The 24,620-nt window shown below is 44.7% G+C and overlaps 1 protein-coding gene across 4 annotated transcripts in view; it reads left to right on the forward strand.

The window, feature by feature from the left end:
• The window catches only part of LOC141259092 (coagulation factor X-like), a 70,108-nt gene that overhangs the window by 41,533 nt on the left and 3,955 nt on the right, over positions 1-24,620 (forward strand). For all 4 annotated transcript variants that reach the window (XM_073674574.1, XM_073674576.1, XM_073674577.1 and 1 more), the window contains 3 exons: positions 6,278-6,412; positions 12,251-12,630; positions 14,091-14,208. In XM_073674574.1, the coding sequence (XP_073530675.1) occupies positions 6,278-6,412; positions 12,251-12,630; positions 14,091-14,208 (633 nt within the window). The remainder of the gene's footprint in view (positions 1-6,277; positions 6,413-12,250; positions 12,631-14,090; positions 14,209-24,620) is intronic.

Below are 24,620 nucleotides of genomic sequence, written 5' to 3' on the forward strand. Positions count from 1 at the left end.
GGGGTATTAAAAGGGGGGGAGTGACATCCTGCATGGGGCATTATAAGGGAGGGTGTGTGTGACATCCTGCATGGGGCATTATATGGGGGGATGGGGGGGGGGCATCCTGCATGGGGCTGTATAAGGGAGGGGGTGACATCCTGCATGGGGCATTATATGGGGGGTGACATCCTGCATGGGGCATTATATGGGGGGGAGTGACATCCTGCATGGGGCATTATATAGGGGGGTGACATCCTGCATGGGGCATTATATGGGAGGTGTGACATTCTGCATGGGGCATTAAAAGGGGGAGTGACATCCTGCATGGAGCATTATAAGAGGGGGTGACATCCTGCATGGAGCATTATAAGGGGGGAGTGACATCCTGCATGGGGCATTATAGGGGGCGAGTGACATCCTGCATGGGGCATTATAAGGGAGGGGGGTGACATCCTGCATGGGGCATTATAAGGGGGGGGGAGTGACATCCTGCATGGAGCATTATAGGGGAGGGAGTGACATACTGCATGGGGCATTAAAAGGGGGGGGAAGTGACATCCTGCATGGGGCATTATAAGGGGGGTGACATCCTGCATGGGGCATTAAAAGGGGGGGTGACATCCTGCATGGAGCATTAAAAGGAGGGAGTGACATCCTGCATGGGGCATTATAAGGGAGGGTGTGTGTGACATCCTGCATGGGGCATTATAAGGGAGGGGGAGAGGTGACATCCTGCATGGGGCATTAAAAGGGGGGGAGTGACATCCTGCATGGGGCATTATAAGGGGGTGGGGGTGACATCCTGCATGAGGCATTATAAGGGGGGTGACATCCTGCATGGGGCATTATAAGGGGGGTGACATCCTGCATGGGGCATTATAAGGGGGAGTGACATCCTGCATGGGGCATTATAAGGGGGGGTGTCATAATGCATGGGGCATTATAAGGGGGGTGACATCCTGCATGGGGCATTATAAGGGGGGTGACATCCTGCATGGGGCATTATAAGGGGGGGTGACATCCTGCATGGGGCATTATAAGGGGGGTGTCATAATGCATGGGGCATTATAAGGGGGGTGACATCCTGCATGGGGCATTATAAGGGGGGGTGACATCCTGCATGGGACATTATATGGGGGGAACAGCTTGTGTGGGGCATTATGTGGGGGGAACAGCCTGCATGGAGCAATATGTGGGGGCACAGCCTGCATGGAGTGTTATATGGGGGCCAGTATTCTGTATGGAGCGTTATAAGGGGGCCAGTATCCTGTATGGAGCGTTATAAGGGGGCCAGTATCCTGTATGCAGCTTTATATGGGGGCCAGTATTCTGTATGGAGCATTTTATGGGGGCCAGTATTCTGTATGGAGCGATTCGCCGGTTTCTGAGCTATTGTGGAATTTACAATAGATATTGGTCATGTAATGTAAGAAGTGTAATCTTTGGCATTATACTATATATATATTTCTCTGCCGTATCTGTGCATCATGAATCATGGTATGTGTTAAAGGGGCCCACTGAGACTCTTTCGCCCGCTCACAAAAACCTGGAGCCGGTCCTGTGTGCAAGTAATTGCTATGTCGACAAGGGGCTAAAGAGATTTTTCCACAATGGACATTTTCATATCTCTATTAGATAGATAATAAATGTCTGATCTACCTACTGCTGAGACCCCCATTAATCAATGGAATGGGTGTCACAACATAGGTAGGAAGGACCCCAACCAATCCAACATTTATCACCTATCCTGTGAACAAGTACTGCAAACACAGTTGACATTAATTTATTTATTAGCAAGATGGGAAAAAAGTATGTGTTAACGCTATGCTTTGCAGGGCCTAAACTAAATAAGGATAGGCCCTATGACTGCAAGGGAGTAGGAAGGGGTTAAGGAAAAAATGCAGGAAAATAAAACGGCTGCACCAGGGATTTAGGGGTGGAGATTTAAGGTATATATGGGGTTTTGGGCGCCAAATTGGCCTGTCATCCAGTTTAGCTGAAAGCTTGCCCTCCCACCCTTCCCATTTGTTCTTCAATAATAAATTTTAAGGAAATATATATATCTGTACATAGAGATAAGATAGAGAGTGGTGGATAGATGTACAGATATAGAGATGTTTAAGGTTATATGGAATATACAAGTATAATATATATACAGTATATATATGTGTGTATGTACAGTATATATGTATAAAAGTTTCAGACATCGGTGATGTGTTATGTATAAGTAATTAAAAAGTCATTACAGCATGGTGTTTTTTTTCATCCATGCCCAATTATGTTTTGATTGATAAGGCCCCCTGTACGACAGCAGTTCGCCTTTGGGTTTTAAAAAGATGAATTTCTGTGAAAATTAAGGAAATGGGCATAGATGTAGTTTTATTAGTTATTGTTTTAATAAAGCTGTGGTCAACCCACTTAACCCACAAAAGTCTTTTTAGTGTTTATTGTTTGTTAAAGGGTTTTTTTCTGAGTAAAGCAGCCCAGTTAATATAAAGCAGGGATGTCAACCTCAAAGACAGAGGGCCAAAATAAAAAAATTGGACAATGTCGCGTGCCATCCGGTATACAGTATAATGGGTCCCACATAGTCCTCGATACAGAATAATGGGCCCCACATAGTCCTCGATATAGAATAATGGGCCCCACATAGTCCTCGATACAGAATAATGGGCCCCACATAGTCCTCGATACAGTATAATGGCCCTACATAGTCCTCCATACAGTATAATGGGTCCCACATAGTGCTCCATACAGAATAATGGGCCCCACATAGTCCTTCATACGGAATAATGGGTTTCACATAGTACTCCATACAGAATAATGGGCCCCACATAGTCCTCCATACAGAATAATGGTCAAACATAGTCCTCCATATAGAATAATTGGCCCCACATAGTCCTCCATACAGAATAATGGGCCCCACATAGTCCTTCATACAGAATAATGGGCCCCACATAGTCCTCCATACAGAATAATGGCCCCCACTTAGTCCTCCATACCATTAATGGCCCCCACTTAGTCCTCCATACAGAATAATGAACCCCACATAGTCCTCCATACAGAATAATGAACCCCACATAGCAGGGACGGCCCCAGGTTTTTGTGAGCCCCTGGCGAAAGAGTCTCAGTGGGCCCCTTTAACACATACCACGATTCATGATGCACAGATACCGCAGAGAAATATATATATAGTATAATGCCAAAGATTACACTTCTTACATTACATGACCGATATTTATTGTAAATTCCACAATAGCTCAGAAACCGGCGAATCACTCCATACAGAATACTGGCCCCCATAAAATGCTCCATACAGGATACTGGCCCCCTTATAACGCTCCATACAGAATACTGGCCCCCATATAACGCTCCATGCAGGCTGTGCCCCCACATAATGCTCCATGCAGGCTGTTCCCCTCACATAATGCCTCATGCAGGCTGGTCCCCCCCTCACATAATGCCCCACGCAGGCTGTTCCCCCCTTATAATGCCCCATGCAGGCTGTTCCCCCCATATAATGCCCCATGCAGGATGTCACCCCCCTTATAATGCCCCATGCAGGATGTCACCCCCCCTTATAATGCCCCATGCATTATGTCACCCCCCCTTATAATGCCCCATGCAGGATGTCGCCCCCCTTATAATGCCCCATGCAGGATGTCATCCCCCTTATAATGCCTCATGCAGGATGTCACCCCCACCCTCTTATAATGCCCCATGCAGGATGTCACCCCCACCTCCTTATAATGCCCCATGCAGGCTGTCACCCCCCCTTTTAATGCCCCATGCAGGATGTCACTTCCCCTCCCTTTTAATGCGCCATGCAGGATGTCACTCCCCCCCTTTTAATGCCCCATGCAGGATGTCACATACACCCTCCCTTATAATGCCCCATGCAGGATGTCACCCCCCCTTTTAATGCTCCATGCAGGATGTCACCCCCGCCTCCCTTATAATGCCCCATGCAGGATGTCACTCCCCCCTTTTAATGCTCCATGCAGGATGTCACACACACACCCTCCTTTATAATGCCCCATGCAGGATGTCACTTCCCCCCCATACAATGCCCCATGCAGGATGTCACTCCCCCTCCTTTTAATGCCCCATGCAGGATGTCACCCCCCTTATAATGTCCCATGCAGGATGTCACTTCCCCCCTTTTAATGCCCCATGCAGGATGTCACACCCCCCTCCCTTATAATGCCCCATGCAGGATGTCACTCCCTCCCCTATAATGCCCCATGCAGGATGTCAGCCCCCTTATAATGCCCCATGCAGGATGTCACACCCCCCTCCCTTATAATGCCCCATGCAGGATGTCACTCCCCCCTATAATGCCCCATGCAGGATGTCACTCCCCCCCTTATAATGCTCCATGCAGAATGTCACCCCCCCCCTTATAATGCCCCATTTTGGATGTCACCCCCCCTTTGAATGCCCCATTTTGGATGTCACCCCCCCATATAATGCCCCATGCAGGATGTCATCTCCACCCATATAATGCCCCATGCAGGATGTCACCCCCCCCTTATAATGCCCCATGCAGGATGTCACCCCCCCTCCCTTATAATGCCCCATGCAGGATGTCACCCCCCCATCCCCCCATATAATGCCCCATGCAGGATGTCACACACACCCTCCCTTATAATGCCCCATGCAGGATGTCACCCCCCCTTTTAATGCCCCATGCAGGATGTCACCCCCCATATAATGCCCCATGCAGGATGTCACCCCCCCATATAATGCCCCATGCAGGATGTCACTCCCCCTCCTTTTAATGCCCCATGCAGGATGTCACCCCCCATATAATGCCCCATGCAGGATGTCACCACCCCTTTTAATGCCCCATGCAGGATGTCACCCCCCCATATAATGCCCCATGCAGGATGTCATCGCCCCATATCATGCCCCATGCAGGATGTCACCCCACCCATATAATGCCCCATGCAGGATGTCACCCCCCCATCCCTCCATATAATGCCCCATGCAGGATGTCACCCCCCCTCCCTTATAATGCCCCATGCAGGATGTCACACAGCCCCACTCCCTTATAATGCCCCATGCCTCCATACATAAAAAAAAAAAAAATCAAATACTCACCTCACGTCTCCTCACCTGCTGCCGCTGCTGTGGACTCCAGCGTCGCCGGCGTCTTCCCACTCTGTGCTGTGACGGCTCAGGAGAGAGCGCGGTGTAAAGATGTCACCGTGCCCTCTGACCTGAGACGTCACAGTCAGAGGACATGGAAGAGACAGGAGCTGCTGCGGAGGCATGGGGAGAGGTAAGTATTGTGCTGCCGGCTGCCGGGGTCCTGAGCAATCAGGGGGAAGCGGGCGCTGACAATGGCACCGCACCGATCACGGGTCCCATAGCGCGGCGGGGTGCCTGACAGTGAGTGGGCCCCCCTGCCTGCTCAGGGCCCCAGCACTTGCCCTGGTGTGCTGGGTGCTGACGCTGGCCCTGCCACATAGTCCTCCATACAATATTATGGGTACCACATAGTCCTCTATACAGAATAATGGGCCCCACATAGTGCCCCATATAGAATAATGGGCCCCACATAGTACTCCATACAGAATAATAAGCCCCACATAGTCCTCCATACATAATAATGGGCCCAACATAATCCTCCATACAGTATTATGGGTACCACATAGTCCTCCATGCAGAATAATGGCCCCCACATAGTCCTCCATACAGAATAATGGCCCCACATAGTCCTCAATACAAAATAATGGGCCCCACATAGTCCACCATATAGAATAATGGGCCACACATAGTCTTCCATACAGAATAATGGGCCACACATAGTCCTCCATACAGAATAATGGGCCACACATAGTCTTCCATACAAAATAATGGGCCCCACATAGTCCTCCATATAGAATAATGGGCCACACATAGTCTTCCATACAGAATAATGGGCCACACATAGTCCTCCATACAGAATAATGGGCCACACATAGTCCTCCATACAGAATAATGGACCCCACATAGTCCTCCATACAGAATAATGAGCCCCACATAGTTCTCCATACAGTATAATGGGCCTCACATAGTCCTCCATACAGAATAATGGGCCCCACATAGTCCTCCATACAGAATAATGGCCACACATAGGGATGGTGGTTCTGGTGTCACGGGCCAAATAAAACCACCCTGAGGGCAAGATTTGGCCCACGGACCAGAGTTTGGCATGTGTGATACAGAGGCTGGTGTATCACACTCCTTGCAGTCTAGAATAGGATGCATGCATGATAATATGAATAACTGTAAATTTCTGTAACTGCAGTGCGGGTTGAGTGCTGGTATAACAATGGAGGATGCTGGCAGTACTGCACAGATACACCGCGGTCACTTAGTGTAACCTGCTCCTGTGCACAAGGGTATACCCTGGAGGAGGATGGGAAGAAATGTGCGAAATCTGGTAGGTGACTTCCTTCCTTTCATTTGTTGCAAAAAATCACAGTTCAGCTTTAATTTCTTAAAGCGTTCTTGGAAAATTGTCATTGCACATTGTAATTTTAACATGTTACTATGTCAGTACTTCTATAAAACTGTGATTACATCAGTGGTCTCCATCCTATGACTTTCCAGATGTTGCAAAACTGCATCTCTCAGCATGCTTTTGTAAGGAGATGGACATATTGTAAACATTCCCCCTTGAAGAATATGTAAATTGTTGTAATGTGAATTGTGATGTATGATGTGTCTAGTTTGACAGTAGGAATCGTGAGAGTTAATGTTTGGGACTAGCCCAGAGTGGAATGGACTAACTTGAAGGGAAAAGGACAGTTTCCTGGTAGTGAGGCAGATAGGGCCTGGAATGCATAGAGAAAGGACCTAAGGTCCATTGTGAGCCGAGAGGAAAGGCAGAGCGACAGAATGAATTATCGGAGATGGGTCCTGAGAGAGGATGTCTAGTAGAAAGGCCTAGAGTTTATAACTCTTGAAGGTAACGGGCCTAGACAGGACTAAGAATGTGAGATGAGTAGAGTGCCCAAGGTGGGAATTCCAGAGCGTCAGCATTAGAGAAGATAAGTACCTGCCATACTGGCACCATAGGTCCCATAAGGGAAAAGAAGTTGCGGAAACGTGGGTCAAGTAAAGGACTCTTGTGTCAAGCTAAGTTATGGTGAAGTAGTGAGGAACAGTAAATGTCGAGAGAGTAAAGAGGAAGTAATTGAAACGGTGTGGAAAAATGCTCCAAGTTGTGAAGGAAACATTCATAAGACTGTGTACCTGCTATCTCCTGTATATATTCCCTACGAAGTTCCCGTTCTGTAAAAGTTTATTTTTAAATGATGGTCTCCCTCTTTGAACTGTGAAACATCTGGTCCTGGCCAACCTGCAACATCGGTTATATGCAGCCTACATGGGTGTAGAGCCCTCACAGTACAAGTCCACACAACCAGCCAGGACCCCCATTTTCATGTAAGTGCTTGGGCGTGGCGTATGAGTTGAGTACCTCTCCCATGGCTGCCGCCCCGCGCCATGTTATACTTTCACAAATGATAGAAGCTTTCTAAACAATGGGAGAAATTCAATAAACTAAAAATGCCAGAATTATTGTGCAATGTGTACCCTAAAACTGAACTTGTACTATATTATGTGATTTAGACACTTTCTGCACTGTATCTGACAATTTCAGTAAATTAGAAAATGGTTGGGGGAACAATAGAAGCGCAAGAGGGTGTGTTATCTAGGTTGCAGCATTAAGCAAAATGTGCAAAATGTAGAACTGCTCAGCTGATGCAATTATGTGAGACACAACAGTGAAAAGGTTTTTACTAGTGATGAGCGAGTATGCTCGGGTGAGTACCGAGTATCTTCAGCATACTCAGTGATATGTTTGAATCACTCCGTGTGCATGATTTGCGACTGTTTGACAGCTTTAATACATGTGAGGAATGCTTGTTTCTTAAGCATTCCTCACATGTATTAAAGCTGTCAAACAGTCACAAATCATGCACACGGAGTGATTGAAACATATCACTGAGTACGCTGAAGATACTCGGTACTCGCCAGAGCATACTCACCGAAAGAGTTAACCGAACATACTCGCTCATCATTAGTTTTTATATGATTCTCAGCTGCTGCAGCCCCACAGGTTGGCAGATCCAACATAGTATGTCAGCAGTTTGGAGGTAGTGGGTAACCTGCGCGTATGGTATTGCATCCAATGAAGAACTCACTGATCTCTGTGGTTCTCCTGAAGAAGAAAAATACTTCGAAAAGTGTCAAAAATAAATTGAACTGACACCTTCTCTTCAACTACTTTATTGGTTATGACGCGCCCCCAGGGCCGTGGGGTACTCGGCAGCCAGGCCTTATGGCTGCTTTTTGGGGGATATCATGGTGGCTGGCCCGGTCCGCGACCCAGGGCGGTCAGTGCAAAAAGGGGATATTTATAGGGGATTTGTCGTGACGCCACCTGTGGTGTCTGGTGAGGATCACCACCGCTGCGACAGTCCTCTGAGGCAGGTGTTAGGGCAGCTTGAGATGGAACGGCTCCCCACAGGTGGAGCAGGCCTCAGGGCAGTGTAAACGGTGCAGGTTGCGCTGGGCGTTGTGGTGCAGGGGGAGCGATGGCGCAGCAGAAGTAACGGACAGAGACAGGGGATTTGCTTCAGTACCTTTACTGGTGATGCTGTAGGCACGGTCCAGGGTACTCCAGGTGAAGGGCACACTTTTGGACTCTCCCCAGTGAGCGGGTATAGGGCCTCCTGATCCGTGGCTTTACTCTCTAAGCTTCTGGCCTGCCTGGAACTAGGCCTAGCTTGGTTTCTGTCTCTCCTTGCACCTGCTGACTTGGTGGTAGGGCCTTCTCTTTGGAGATCACTCTCCCTGGACGCTGGGACCTCCGTGACTCCTAGCCCTGGTACTACAATCAGCCTTTGGTGAACCTGGGACCTGTAGTTCTCCAGGGGTTCCGGTGGTTTCTACTGGGTATAAATAGTCCCTGTAGGCGCGAACCCGGTGTCCGGTTTGTATAACGGGGTGAGCTTACTAAGCTCCTCTGCCCCCTTAGCTCCACTCTCCTTTCCTCCTCGCCGTCGACCACACTCGGGGCCCTCACTACTCGGCAGCTGGCGTGCTGCGTCTTCACCGCTCTCTGAGCGTCGGCACGCTCTCTGCTCACTCTGAGCTGTGTTCCTCTCTGAACACTGACTGTGACTTAACTCTAGACTCAAACTGAGCTGCCTAACTCCACCCTCCCTTTATATATCCCTAACGGGCTCCCTCTGCTGGTCTGAGGTGGTAGGGTGGAGGTGTGTGAATGTGTGAGGGCCTCTTGTGGAGAAGTCCATCCATGCATCCTTCTGGGTTCTGTGGCACCAATGCGCAGCAGGGCGCCACAGTTACAATACCAGCAGCACGGCTTACCCACTACCTCTAAACTGCCTAAATACTACTTTGGTTCCAGCTTTTGCTTAACGCTGCACTCTGGATAACACTCTATTGCGCGTCTATTGTTCCCTCAACCATTTTCCAATTTACTGAAATTGTCAGACACAGTGCAGAAAGTAAACTGTAAATTGACTTCAAGTGTGGATGTTAAAATCTACAGCATGTACATTTTTTATGTACCGTATTTTTTGGCCTATAAGACGCTTTGGACCATAAGATGCACCTAGTTTTTAGAGGAGGAAAATAGAAAAAAAAATTGAAGCAAAAAATGTGGTCATGATGCACTGTTATGGGGGGGTGGTCTGCTGCTGACACTGTTATAGGGGTAATGTCCCCCAATTCTATACTAAAATCCTCATCCAGGTATATATATGCCGCCCCCCATCCTGATATACATGGCCCCCATCCCCATCCTGGTATACATGGCCCCCTATCCTTGTATTCATGGTCCCCCATCCCCATCCTGATATACATGTGTGGCGCCCCTGAGGGTTCAGTCACCACAGAGGTACTGCATCTCACCCAGAGGTGTGGTATCTCACTCTCAGGTAAGGATAGAGTGCTGCCCGGGACCCTAACACCTGCATCCAACACTTCACTACTTCAGACCAGCTGGAGGGGCAAGATGTGTCGCGCTTCCTGCTGAGCCCTGACCCTGGTTGGAGTGGGGGGGGAACCATGTAGTGGGTGTGGGTGGAGGACGTAGATCAGGGGAGCACTTGTTAGAAGTGATATAAAAGAGGGAACCATCTTAGAAAGACAAGGCAGTCTGAGAGGAGAAGTAGAGGTAGCAGGAGCTCTGCAGGAGCTCTTCAGGAGCTCTACTCGGGAGGAGGGCCTAGCAGAGAGGCCCAAGACTGAGAAGGAGGAGGAGGAAGGAGAGAGGAGCAGGAGAAAGGCTCCAGGAACGTGAAAGGGATCCCAGGGGTACGGGCAGTCCTGGAGGCCACCCGTACGCCCGAATCTGCCAGGCGGTGGAGGGATCAAGCCGCAGAGGGGAAAGGCCCCTAATCAGTGAGAATTACAAAGTTCAACTGGAAACCGGAGGCTTCTGTACTTTCAGGGTGCAGTAGCCACATCCGCACTCAAGTCGCCAAAAAGGTAACCACATAGGATCCAGGGAACTCCAGGTTGCCCAGAAAGATCCGAGGATACCGGCTTGGGACATTGTTTGGCGAGGCGCAGGGCAAGAAGGGTGAGGGCCAGCGCAGAAAGACGGCTGAGAAGGTCATATAGAACAGGGTCCTGTCAGGCACTCTTGAAACACCTGGGAGTTTGCTGAACCCCTGCCCGGTGAACGCAGCACGACGTGGGAAGTTATAATCTGCAGTTGTAACCAGGAGCAAAGAGAGAACTGTGAGTAAATCCGGAAGACTGCACCCCACTGTCTCTGTGAGATTATTGCTGCGCCATCACCCCCTGCACTACACTGCACCACAACTGCTACACCGCAACATCTTTAACATCTACACTGCCCTGGAGCTAAGCTCTACCTGTGGAGAGCTAAACCAACTCTGCTGCATTTACATCAGCTCCAGAGGACCTGCTCTGCAGCGGCGGCTCCATATAGCCGCATACCACAGGTGGCGTCACGAACCGTATATAAAAACTATAAATCCCCTGTAAATATTCCCCTTTTGATTGACCGCCCTGGGTCACGGACCGGGTCATCACCACTGTGACATCTCCCTTAGCAACGACCGACCCGGCACCGAGTACCCCACAGCCCAGGTGGTGCGTCATATATGGGACCCTCATCCTTGTATATATGGCCCCCCATCCCCATCTTGGTATACATGGCACCTATCCCCACCCTGGTATACATGCCCCTATCCCCATCCTGGTATGCATGCCCCCCCCCCATCCTTGTATATATGCCCCCCTCATCCTGGTATATATAGCAACCCCTATCCCCATCCTGGTATATATGGCACCCCCCATCCCCAGTCTGGTATATATGGCATCCCCCCATCCCCATCCTGGTATACATAGCCCTCTCAAGCAGCACACATAAAAATAATAAAGGATTCTACTCACCTCCACTCTGCTCCAGCTACGTTCTGTTCTGATGCCAGCAGCTGATATCAGCTTGTAAGCAGCGCATGACGTCCCACGTGCTGAGGTCAGCTGCCGGAATATTCACTGGTCCCCAAGACCATGGGAGTGGAGAGCAGTGAATATTTATGCTCTTTACTAGCGGGCACACGTAATCGCCGAGCAGCTGTAGGAGCCGCAACAGCGGATAACAGTGTGCCCGCTATTAAAGAGCATGAATATTCACTGCTCCCCACGCCCATAGTCCCTCCCATCGCCGGCTTCAGCGCATAGAGGTGGGAGGGAATATGGGCGTGGGGAAGAGTGAATATTAATTTTCTTTAACAGCAGGCACAGTGTGAGCCGCAGCAGGCGGCTCCTGCCTCTGTGACCCGCTCATCTGCCTCTGCCGCTCCCCCCACACCCTCCACAGCAACAGTATAATATAGTACATTCGGACTATAAGACGCACCCCCCACTTTCCACCAAAATTTTGTAGGAAAAAAGTGCGTCTTAGGCCACGGCCCCACTATCAATATTCGGTCAGTATTCGGTCAGTATTTTTTCTCAAGAGTGGGAGCCCAAACCAGATGAGGAACAATCAGAGAAAAGGTATAATAGAAACAAGTCACCAATTCTGCATTTATCACCCACTCCTGGTGAACAAAACACATGATTATTGATGATGAAATTACTCAGATTTTAATGCATTTTCATGAGGAAAACCACACATCATCTGCATTGATCTTAAAGGTGCCCTGTAATTTCTGTAATAGCACAAATCTATTGGCAGTAATCCACATTTCCTCTTCTCTTCCAGCTCGTTTCCCATGCGGACTCACCACCAGTTCTCCACGTTCACTGTTGGATCACCAAGAACCCCTTGGCCGCTCCAATTCTGATTTGCCAGAAGCAGAGAATTCCTTTTTCAATTCCACAACGGTCATAACCCCTACTAGCAGTGTTAATGATAGTATAAAGATGCAAAAACTAAATGAGACAGATAAACATGTGGCGAATGACACTTATTATAATGTTACCGGAATAGACAGTAAGAACATTACTATGGGGAGTGAGGATGGAAACGGAACAACCTGGTATGATGACTTCATTGGAAGAATTCTGAACGGTGAAGACACATCAGAAGTTGGTCGGATTGTTGGTGGGATGCGCTGCGATCTTGGACACTGCCCCTGGCAGGTATTTAGATAATGTAATTGATTTAGCAACAATATTTTATAGATATTGGGTGGATGCACAGGAGAAATCTTGTATATGATTGAGGGAAGAGGAGATAAGAGGGGAGTAGAGAAGGAGATCTTGTGAGGATCGGAGGTTGCGTGCCGGTAAGTACCGGGAGACTAGGTCACAGATGTATGGAGGAGACAGGTTGTGGATGGCTTTGTATGCCAGGGTTAGGGGGTTTGGAACTGGAGTCTCTGGGCAATGTGGAGCCAGTAGATGGATTAACAGAGAGGAGAGGCCGGGGAATAGCGGGGGGACAGGTGGATTAATGGAGCAGCAGAGTTTAGGATAGATTGGAGGGGTGCAAGAGTGTTAGAAGGGAGGCCACAGAGCAGGAGGTTGCAGTAGTTGAGGCAGGAGATGATGAGGGCGTGCACCAGTGTTTTTGCAGATTCTTCGCTGAGGAATGTGCGGATCCAGGAGATATTTTTGAGTTGGAGTCGGCAGGAAGTGGAAAGGGCTTGGATATGTGGTTTGAAGGAGAGATTAGAGTCTAAGGTTACCCCAAGGCAGCGAGCTTGTGGGACTGGGGAGAGAGGACAGCCAATGACTTTGAGAGATAGGAGTTGACTGAGGTGGTGGAAAGATGATGAATTTGGTTTTATCCATGTTAAGTTTTGAAAATCTAGCAGATTCTCTTAATGCCCATTTACACTGGCCAATCAGATTCTAATGCTAACGATCCATTGTTCATGATAATAGTGTAATGTGAATGGGTTGAATGATTGAACGATGTGTCCAAAAGCATGAAATCAATTAGGGAAGTGAAACAATTCTTGTACAACCTTTGAAATTTGTGTAAAGTAAATGGATATTATTCATTCATTCAGCAATTTGACCGACAAATAGGAGGAGTGGTAGGTGGACATGTGGTAGGGACAGAGACCCTGATTCCAGCGATGTATCATTTAGGTTACTGAGTGCAGAAGTTATGATAGAATCACCGTTTTCTCTGCTGTAGATCTAGCAGGGCTGAGTTGTTGAGCTGTGTATAACTCCATCCATACCACAGCTTTCTGTGTACATTGTATAGTGACAGTCAGCTGCTAATCCGTGCAGGGGGCGGGGTTGGACTAGGAGGCATGAGGCCAGTTGTCCTGCAGTGATAATCTCCTGTGGATAAAGCACTGTATTGGAACAGCAAAACACATCCTAGTAAATGACACATCACAGTAATTAGGCTCTCTTCCATTACATCATCTCAGATTATATAGCAAAACAGATTCCCTTACAAGCAGAAATATTTTAAGAGGGTTTTCTAGTTTTATGCTAATTCATAATACCAGAAATATTAGTGACTATTTAGCAATTGTTCTATTGTGCTATAATATCAGGTTAGTTGCACTTTAGATAAGATGTTTTTAGTTTGAAATTTTTTGTTTTACCTTTACCTCCTTTTCTACCTCCTGTTTAAGGTTATGATTCGCAATTCTCGAGGAACAGACTTCTGCAGTGGAAGCTTGATTAGCCAGCGTTGGGTAGTGTCTGCCGCCCACTGCTTTGAAGGCATTGACCCACATCATGTTACTATTGGTGAGTTTACTTCCCAATACACTGATACTACAGTACAATAGAATGTTTGATGTGCAGATAATGAATAAAAACTGTTATGTATTAATGTAGGGTATCTTATGTTCTAGATGATTTAAAACAAATCTTTTAACAGATTTCATAATGCAAACTGCATACATTATTAGATAGATATTTAAGGCTCAGTTCCCACTTTGAGCTTTCGGTGCATTTTTGACATTGCATATTTTTGCTGTGTCAAAAACAGTGTCTTACTGTTCCAGGTTAGTTGATGGGATTTATAGAAGTCTCCTGCCCACTGTGCTTTCCTTTTTTACTCAGCGTAAACTGACCTGGGGTGCGTGTTTCAGCTCCACAACATGTCAATTTCTCTTGCGGGTACGTTGAGTTTTTTGTGTGGATTTTACCCATAGACCAGCAATTAGATGCAGAAAATCCACAGGTAAAAAACACACATTTGTTTATTGCGTTTCCGCAACAGAAACACATCAAAAACACATGTAATCCACACCAAGGTATATCAATAAAGTTTTGTCAAAGCCAAATACCAGGAAGTATCAAAAACAAAGCGGCTCTATTTAAAGCATGACACCCCAAAAAGAGACAAAAACTGCAGCGCCAAAAACGTGATAAAGACGCATGTTAAAAATGCACACAAAAGTGCAATGAAAAACGACAAATAACCTCATTTAAATAATAGGTGCAGAAATGGTGCAGAAACTCTGTATCTTCAAAAATCCACCAAAAGCACATTGTGGGAACGTAGCCTTAGACCTGATTAAACTGATGTACTTACTTTGAAAATCCATTTGAGAATGACTATATATTCCTTTTTGAAAGGTTATATTCCACCCACCTAGCCTGACTGACAACTGCACAACGTCCCTCTTGTTGCGGCAATCTCACACTGCTCAGTACAAGCTGCAGCTGCCAGTCAGCCTGAGTGACTGAATACAATTAGACTTAGGGTTCACTCACATGAGCGTATAAATCGGATGAGAGCAATTCGAGAGGAAAATTGCATTGCACTCTGACCAATGTTATTCAATGAGTCAGTGCTGATCTGCAAAATTTTTCCTTAGCTCTAATCGGACTGAGGAAAAAATTGCAGCATGCTGCGTATGGCAGCATACATCGGACGACACTTGAAAATGCAAGTCAATGGGTGCAAGAAAAAAAATGGATGACACATGGACCATGCGTGTGCCGTCTTATTTTTACGCACACATCTCAAAGAAAACCCGACATTTCATCAGCCAAGTACAGTAAGTTAACAGCCTGAGAATAGATAGATGGATGGATGGATAGGATAGATAGAATAGATAGATATCCTGCAGATATAACATTTCACAACCCCCCTACATATAATAAACTTGCACTTTTTAGTGCATTTCATATGGAATTTATTCTACAGTGCTTTAGGCTAGTTTAAACTAATAAATAAATAAATAAATGAAAAAAAAAAAATGATATGGGGTCCCCCCCATTTTATGAAACCAGCAAAGGCAAAGCAGACAGATGTGAGTTGATATTAACAGGCTGGGAAGGTCCATGGTAATTGGGCCCTTCACAGCCTAAAAATAAGTGGTGCATCACATGAGATACGCCAATTTTGGCGCTTTGCCCTGCTCTTCCCGATTGCTCTGATGCGTTGGCAATCAGGTTATTGGGCCTTCAGATATTAAAAGTAAAACACCCCTGTAGTTTGTGTGATAAATAGTCATAATTAAAAAAAAAAAAATAATAATAATAATCTTATTCATATCAGGATTTGAACTCTGACACTGTAGTTTGAGAGACTTATTCCTTACCATTGCAGTATCCAATCAAGTGATAGCAACTAGTAGCTTTTCTTGTCTTATGAGATCAACCATGAAAATACTCAGGGTGACTAAAAGTCATTGTGATTCTGATGTTTGAAGAAAGTCACACATCAGACTCACACATCAGAATCAAACATCATTTGAATTTGGCTTGCCTGCAGTCTGTGCATACGTCCCAATGAGTTTTAGACAAGTTTGCACTGAAAATCATATAACCAAATAGAACTCCAGGGTTTTTACAACTAAGTTAATAGCTTAGTGATTAGTGCACAGGCTTTGGGACACAGAATTTTGGGTTCAAGTCCCATCAGAAAATGGTTACTTTTTTTTATTATTATTATTATTATTACAGTTGTAAAAGTCACTCGTCAGAATCAGTTCTCAGACAGGGTATTTAGCCTCAAACTGACATCATTCTGATGTTTGATTTTGATATCTGATCATGTTCTAAAATGGACACTGTACTTTCAAATAGACAACATATAGGGGGCATGCGGAAATACAGGTGCATCTCACTAAATTAGAATATCATCAAAAAGTTAATTTAGTTTAGTTCTTCAATACAAAAAGTGAAACGCATATATTATATAGAGTCATTACAAACAGAGTGATCTATTTCAAGTGTTTATTTCTGTTAATGTTGATGATTATGGCTTACAGCCAATGAAAGCACAAAAGTCATTATCTCAGTAAATTAGAATACTTTATAACAACAGCTTGAAAAATGTTTTTAAAATCCGAAATGTTGGCCTACTGAAATGTATGTTCAGTAAATGCACTCAATACTTGGTCGGGGCTCCTTTTGCATCAATTACTGCATCAATGCGGTGTGGCATTGAAGAACTGAAATAAATTAACTTTTTGATGATATTCTAATTTAGTGAGATGCACCTGTATGTGTACAGTTTAAATATTATCTGAATTATAATCATGTTACCAACTGTGCATGGTGTTCTTGAATATATCTAATCTTTGATAACAAAAAAAAGTTCAATTCTGGGCAAGGTCTGGTGATCGTTGTGGCCATTCAACCAACCAGGTCCACACTTTGTGACTTTTGGCGTTTTTAAGCCAGTTTCAGCCAGCTCTGAAAAAATCGGCGGAGCTAGTGAGGGATGGGGTGTGGAAACCTTTGCTTGTCCAATTAATGACGAGTTATGGCATACTTTATAGCACAAATCTTACTCCAATCAATGGCTTAAGTAAGATTTGTGGCAAGGCGGATACCACTTTTAAGGCGCTCCTGATTCATTAAGTGGACCGCTTAATGAATCAGGAGCCTTTGACTCCAACACGCCCCTTCATCTAGACTGGTGTGAACAATGCTGGTATTGATGAATCAGGGTCTATATACAGCCCCCCACCCCTACTGCCGTATATTAGATAATTGTCAGCAGATCCATCTTCAACTGGTGTATGGGAGCAGCCCAGTATTGGGGTAAACCAGAATCTGTAATATTTGCAGTAGAGTCAATAAAATCACCCTAGTTAGGCACACATGGACACCATACATATAAACACAAACAGACCATTAGTATGTATGTTAAAACTAGAATATTTGATTTCTAAATGCCTCTTCTGTTTTGATGCCTTTTGTTCTGGTGTACCAACATCTATTAGGCAGTCGTTAAGTGACGAACTTTGTGATAATTCAATAAAAAGAAGAACTCCGGCTCACACATATACTGCATTCATATGCTAGCTGTGTAATATATTTCACCCCACCTCAGTTACGAGTATACATTTCCTCCATCTATTACAGAAAGTTAGGTCATGTTATCATCTTCTGACTTCCTGTGAATTACAGAATATCATCATCATTCATCAAATTCCCCTGGCAGCTGTCAGACTCCTGCCCATCGTCCCTGTCTCCTTATATGTCCTGCCAACATCTAAACATATATGTGAAGACTTATAAAACTGTCCATAGCATTGTATTCTGCTCTGATTCACAGAAAAAGCAACCAATCACAAAGAAGCTTTCTTTTTAGCAGTTTTAAAAGTGTGCATACAAAACCACAAAGTGTTCATTATTCGGTGTACACTAATTTAACACCCTTGCCCCGAAGTCGGTTTTCACCTTCCTGACCGGGCCAAATTTTACAATTCTGACCAATGTCACTTTATGTGGTAATAACTCTGGAACTCTTCAACGGATCCCACTGATTCTGGGAATGTTTTTTCGTGACACATTGTACTTCATGATAGTGATAAATTTAAATAAATTTTTTTTGCGTTTGTGAAAATATTGAATTTTGCCAAAAAGTTTTAAAATTTAGCAATTTTCAAATTTGCAATTTTTATATCCTTAACCCCTTCGCAACCTTGGGTTTTGCCGTTTTTGCTTTTTCGTTTTTTGCTCCCCTTGTTCCCAGAGCCATAGCGTTTTTATTTTTTGGACAATATGTCCGTGTGAGGGCTTATTTTTTGCGGGACAAGTTGTACTTTTCAGCGCCATTACTAGTTTTACCATATCGTGTACGGTAAAACGGGAAAAAAATTCCAAGTGCGGTAAAATTGCAAAAAAAGTGCAATACCACAGTTGTTTTTTATTTTTATTTTTTACCACGTTCACTGAATGCTAAAACTGACCTGCCATTCTTATTCTCCAGGTCATTACGAGTTCGTAGACACCAAACATGTATAGGTTATTTTATATTTAAGTGGTGAAAAAAAATTCCAAAATTTGGTAAAAAAAAACTAAAAAAAAAAAAGCGCCATTTTCCCGAGACCTGTAGCGTCTCCATTTTTCGTTATCCGGGGCTGGGTGAAGGCTTATTTTTTGCGCGCCGGGCTGACGTTTTTATTGATAACATTTTGGGGTAGATCCAGTGTTTTGATCGCCCATTATTGCATTTTATTGCAATTTTGCGGCGACCAAAAAACTTAATTCTGGCGTTTAGAATTTTTTTTCTCGTTACACCATTTACCGATCGGATTAATTCTTTTTTATATTGATAGATGGGGCGATTCTGAACGTGGCGATACCAAATATGTGTATGTGTTTTTTTTTTTATATATATATATATTTTATTTTGAATGGGGCGAAAGGGGGGTGATTTAAACTTTTATATTTTTTTTATATTTTTTAAAACATTTTTTTTTCACTTACTGCATGCTTCAATAGTCTCCATAGGAGACTAGAAGCAGCAGTTGTCTGATCGGCTCTGCTACATGCAGGGGATGAGCAGATCCCCTGCATGCAGCAGAAATGGTCCTGTGCTATGAGCGCCGACCATTAGGTGGCGCTCATAGTGACCAGATCATGACAACCACAGGCGTCTGCTGCAGACCCTGGGTTGTCATGCCCACCCATCGGTGACCCGCGATCACGTGACGGGGTCGCCGATGGGCGGGGCTTATGACGCGCAACCCGGAAGCGCGCGTTAAATGGCGCTGTCGGAGATTGACAGCGGCATTTAACATGTTAACAGCCGCGGGTGGATCGCGATTCCACCCGCGGCTGTTGCGGGCACATGTCAGCTGTAAGAATCAGCTGACATGTGCTCGGTTCAGTGAGGGCTCAGCGCAGCAGCCCTCACTGAACCGGGGGTACGCAAATGTGCGTACTAATACGGCAAGGGTTGGAAAGGGGTTAAACCAGTTAGTAATGGTGTACAAAATAATTTATAAATAACATTTACCACATGTCTACTTTACACCTGCATCATTTTTTAAACTTGAAATTTCTAATTTTTACAACAAAATGTACAAAACCTTTTTTTTAGGGAGGACATCATGTTTGAAGTGACTTTGAGGGGCTTATATGACACTAAATAACCAAAAGTGATACCATTTTAAAAACTACACCCCTCAAAGTGTTCAAAACCTCATTCAAGAAGTTTATTAACCCTTGCTTCACAGGAATTAAAGCAATGTGGAAGGAAAAAATGAACATTTTCATTTTTTCCACAAAAATGTTAATTTAGACCCATATTTTTCATTTTTCTAAAAAGGTAACAGGAGAAAATGAACCATAGAATTTGGTGTGCAATTTCTCTGAATACGCCGATATCCCACATAAGGAGGAAAACTACTGTTTGGGCAGAAGGCAAGACTTGGAAGGGAAGGAGAGTCAATGGACTTTTAGAGCTCAAAATTGGCTGGAATAGATAGCGGATGTCATGTTGTGTTTGCAGAGCCTCAGATGTGCCTAAACAGTGGAAATCCATCATAAGTGACCCCATCTTTGAAAATACACCCCTTAAGGAATTTATCTAGAGGTGTGGTGTGAGCACCTTCAACCCACAGGTGCTTCACATAATTTTATAAAGTTGGGAAGTGAATGTGAAAAAAATAATTTTTCTCACAAACATGTTCCTTTTGTCCCAAATTTTTAATTTTCACAAGGGTAACAGGAAAAAGTGGACCATACAATTTGTTGTGCAATTTCTCCTGAGTACGCCGATACCTCGTGTGTGGTGGAAAACTACTGTTTGTGCACACAGCAGGGCTCCGAACTGAAGGGGCTCCATTTGAGTTTTGGAGCGCAAAATTGGCTGAAAAAGATTGCGGATGCCATGTCACATTCAAAGAGCCCCTGACATGCCAACACAGCAGAAACCCCCACAAGTGACCCCAATTTGGAAACTACACCTTGAGGAATTCATCTAGCAGTGTAGTGAGCAATTTTAACCTCCAGGCGATTCATAGAATTGTATAACACTGTGCTGAGTCAATGGAAAATTATAATTTTTTTCACTACTTTGGCTCCAAGGTTTTAAAAGGGATAATAGGAGAAAATGGACCACAAAAACTGTTACGCAATTTCTCCTGAGTATGCCGATATCCCATATGTGGTTGAAAACTACTTTTGAGGCACATTGCAAAGCTCAGGAGGGAAGGAGCGCCATATTGTAGTGCACATTTTGCTGGAATGGTTTGAGGTTGCCATGTCACATTGGTAGAGCCCCTGCATAAACCCCCCATAAGTGAACTAATTTTATAAACTACACCGCTCAATGAATTTATCTAGGGGTGCAGTGATCATCAGATTGCTGAGTGAAAATTGTAAATCTATCATTGCAGTGCCCGTACATTGTAGTGCCCAGTACATTGGAGTCACCATTACATTGTAGTGCCCATACATTGTGCCCAGTTTGTTCTCCTAGAAACAAGGACCCTGTAAATTAAGCAGCTCTCATCGCTACAGAAATGCCAAATGTGGATGATAACTGCGGTTTAGGCACACTGTGGGGCTCAGAAAGATGGGAGCATTTGGATTTGAAAGCGTTGAATTTCTTTTGTGGGGGCGAGGTGCCATAGCGCTTTTCCAAAGCCTTTGTACTACCAGTAACGTGGAGGCCCCCTATATTTCCATTGACGGATGACAGACCTGCGTGGGGGCTTTTCTTGTGGATTGAGGTGAAACTTTTTTTTGGGAACATTTTACATTACATTTTGGATCACATTTATTCTGCGTTCTACGCTGAGCACTGATATCTCCGAATGATGTAATTCAGATGAAACCCCTGAGGGATCCATTCACTATAATGAAGCAGCAGAGTTAGGCTATGTGCCCACGTTGCGGAAATGAAGCAGAAAATTTCTGCTTCATTTCCGCATGTCCTCTCCCGGAAAAACGCATGCGGAATTCCGCAACCCGTTTATTGCGCGCTTATCGCGCGTTTACCACATGCGGAATTGCCTTGCGTTTTTAATGCATTGCACAAGGCAATTCCGCTTGCGGAAACGCAAAATTAATGAACATGCTGCGGATTTTTGAACGCAGCATAAACGCTGCGGAAAAATCCGCAGCGTGGGCATAGAACTTGCGGAATCCCCTTGGGGACCATGGGGAGCGGATTACCTAGCGTTTAACAAGCGTTTACGCTGCGGAAATTCCGCAGCGTAAACGCTTGAAAAACGCTACGTGGGCACGCAGCCTTACTCTGGGCTCCGTCTGGCCTCTGTTCAGCGGTATACAAAACTGTGGCGGCCCACGCTTTTATGCACGGTTAAAAAGGTGGACACCATAGGCCAGACAGCGTCCACAGTGTCTCCATCTGTCTCATTATAGGGAATCTTCCGCCGGGGGTTCTGTCTGAATCACGTATTTTAGAGATGTACACAGAAACCACGGGGTAAGGGTCCAGCACAGAGCACAGGATAAATGTGAGCAGAGCCATACTGCGATCTTTGTGAGGCAAAATAAACAAAATAGTAGGTGAAGAATTGGCTTTCTTTATTACGCCATTCCTCTTGTGAAACCACTTTTAAAAAAAAAAAAAAAGTTTTTGGGGGACAGAATGAACAAAAAACAGCAATTCAGGAACTGTTTTTTTTTTTGGAGGGGGTTTATAGAAAAAAAAAATTGTTTTTGCATCGCTATATTCTGAGAGCTATAGCTTTTTTATTTTTCTGTTGATGTAACTGTATGGTGGCTTATTTTTTTGCGGTGTAATATTAATAATATTAGCAAATACCTCCAATTAGAAATGTAGTATAGTTCTTATGATTTGCTATGTTGCTTACCCCATTTGCAGGCGTTGCAGTAGTTTAGGTATTTATGGTTACGACCAATAACAACTGTCACTATATGAGTGGCCGTAACCATGGGTACCTAAGCTACTGTAATACCCTTTATATGGGGTAAGCGACATAGCAAATCAGAAGAACTACGCTACATTTCTAATTGGAGGTATTTGCTAATATTATTATTACACCTACTACATATTATTATTTATTATTATAGCGGCATTCATTCCATGGAGCTTTACAATGGAAAGGGATATACATAGCACAAACAATTACAATAAATTTGAACAATACAAGTCAGCAACTGGTACAGGAGGAGAGAGGACCTTGCCCGCGAGGGCTCACAGTCTACAAGGGGCTTGGAAATGGGAATACCCCTTTAACCCCTTAACAACATTTGACGTACTAATACGCGTCTGTGCCCTGGGACTTAAGAGCCAGACCCGTATTAATACGTCATGGCGATTGCGCGCGCACACAGGCTGTGCGGGCGCGATCGCCGCCGGGTGTCAGCTGATAGTACCGGGTGTCAGCTGTGACAATGTGCAGGGAGCGGTCCTGCACCGCTCCCAGCACATTAACCCCCGCGATGCTGCGATCGAAGTCGATCGCAGCCGATCGCAGCATTGCGGTGGCAAGGGGAGGTGATCGCAGATACTCACCTCCTCTTCCGGCTTCCAGCGCTGACTGCCGTGGCTTCCAGGATGTTGCCATGACGACCCGATGTCGTCATGACAACATCCGGGTCACCAGACAGCAGGAAGATTTTTTGGACATGCGCAGTGCATCTGCAAACAATCTTCTCACTGTGCAGCACTGACAGCCTGCATGGCACAGGGATGGTGCTCCATCCCTATGCTATGCAGGCGATCAGAGAAAAAAAAGTGAAAGTCCCACAGTGGGACAAAGTAATAAAGTATAAAAACTATCTGAAAGTGAAAAAAAAAAAAAATAAATTTGTAAAAATATAAAAAAAAAATAAAAAAATAATCCACCAAAAATAAAAATATAATGTACCCATCAATAAATATTATTATAAAAAAAAAAAACAAAAAAACAATAAAAGTACACATATTTGGTATCGCCGCGTCCGGAACAACCTGACCTATAAAACTGTCCCACTAGTTAACCCCTTCAGTGAACACGGTAAAAAAAAAACGAAGCAAAAAACAATGCTTTATCACCATACCGCCAAACAAAAAATGGAATAACACGCGATCAAAAAGACAAATATTAATAAAAATGGTACCGCTGAAAACGTCATCTTGTCCCGCAAAAAACAAGCCGCCATACTGCTCTATCAGCCGAAAAATAAAAAAGTTATAGCTCTCAGAATAAAGCTATGCTAAAAAATAATTTTTTTCTATAAAATTGCTTTTATTATGTAAAAGTGCAAAACATAGAAATATGATATAAATGTGGTACCGCTGTAAACGTACTGACCCGAAGAATAAAGCTGCCTTATCAATTTTACCACACGCGGAAGAGAATAAAAAAAAAAAAAAAAAAAACCAATTCCTGAATTGTTGGTTGTTTATTCTGCCTCCCAAAAATCGGAATAGAAAGCGATCAAAAAATGTCACGTGCCTGAAAATGGAACCAATAACAACGTCAACTCATCCCGCAAAAAAAAAAGCCGTCAAATGACTGTCTGCCAAAATCTGGAAAAATTATAGCTCTCAAAATATGGCGATGCAAAAACTAGATTTTACAAAAATGCGACTTTTAGTGTGTGACAGCTGTCAATCATAAAAACCCGATATGATTCTGGGATCGCTGTAGTCTCACCGACCCGAAGAATAAGGTTGTCTAATCACTTATACAGCACGAGGAACGGCATAAAAAATAAACTCTCAGGTTAGGGTTGTGCTAGGGTTAGGGTTGTGCTAGGGTTAGGGTTGTGCTAGGGTTAGGGTTAGGGTTGGGGTTAGGGTTGTGATGGGGTTGGGATTTTTTTCAAAAGTAAGAAGAAAAGATGACGATATGGCGACTAGTGTTGAGCGCAAGTGCTCGCTACTTGAATTTGCATCGAGTGTTCTGGTATGCATTGAATATCGTGGGTATTTGAGTGACATGCTTGAGTCTCCGCCCCATATGCTTCACGGCCCAAAAAAC

This window comes from Phyllobates terribilis, unplaced genomic scaffold (genome assembly GCF_046119375.1).
Source record: "Phyllobates terribilis strain yellow unplaced genomic scaffold, ASM4611937v1 Scaffold_3__8_contigs__length_932513732, whole genome shotgun sequence".
Taxonomy (NCBI): Eukaryota; Metazoa; Chordata; class Amphibia; order Anura; family Dendrobatidae; genus Phyllobates; species Phyllobates terribilis.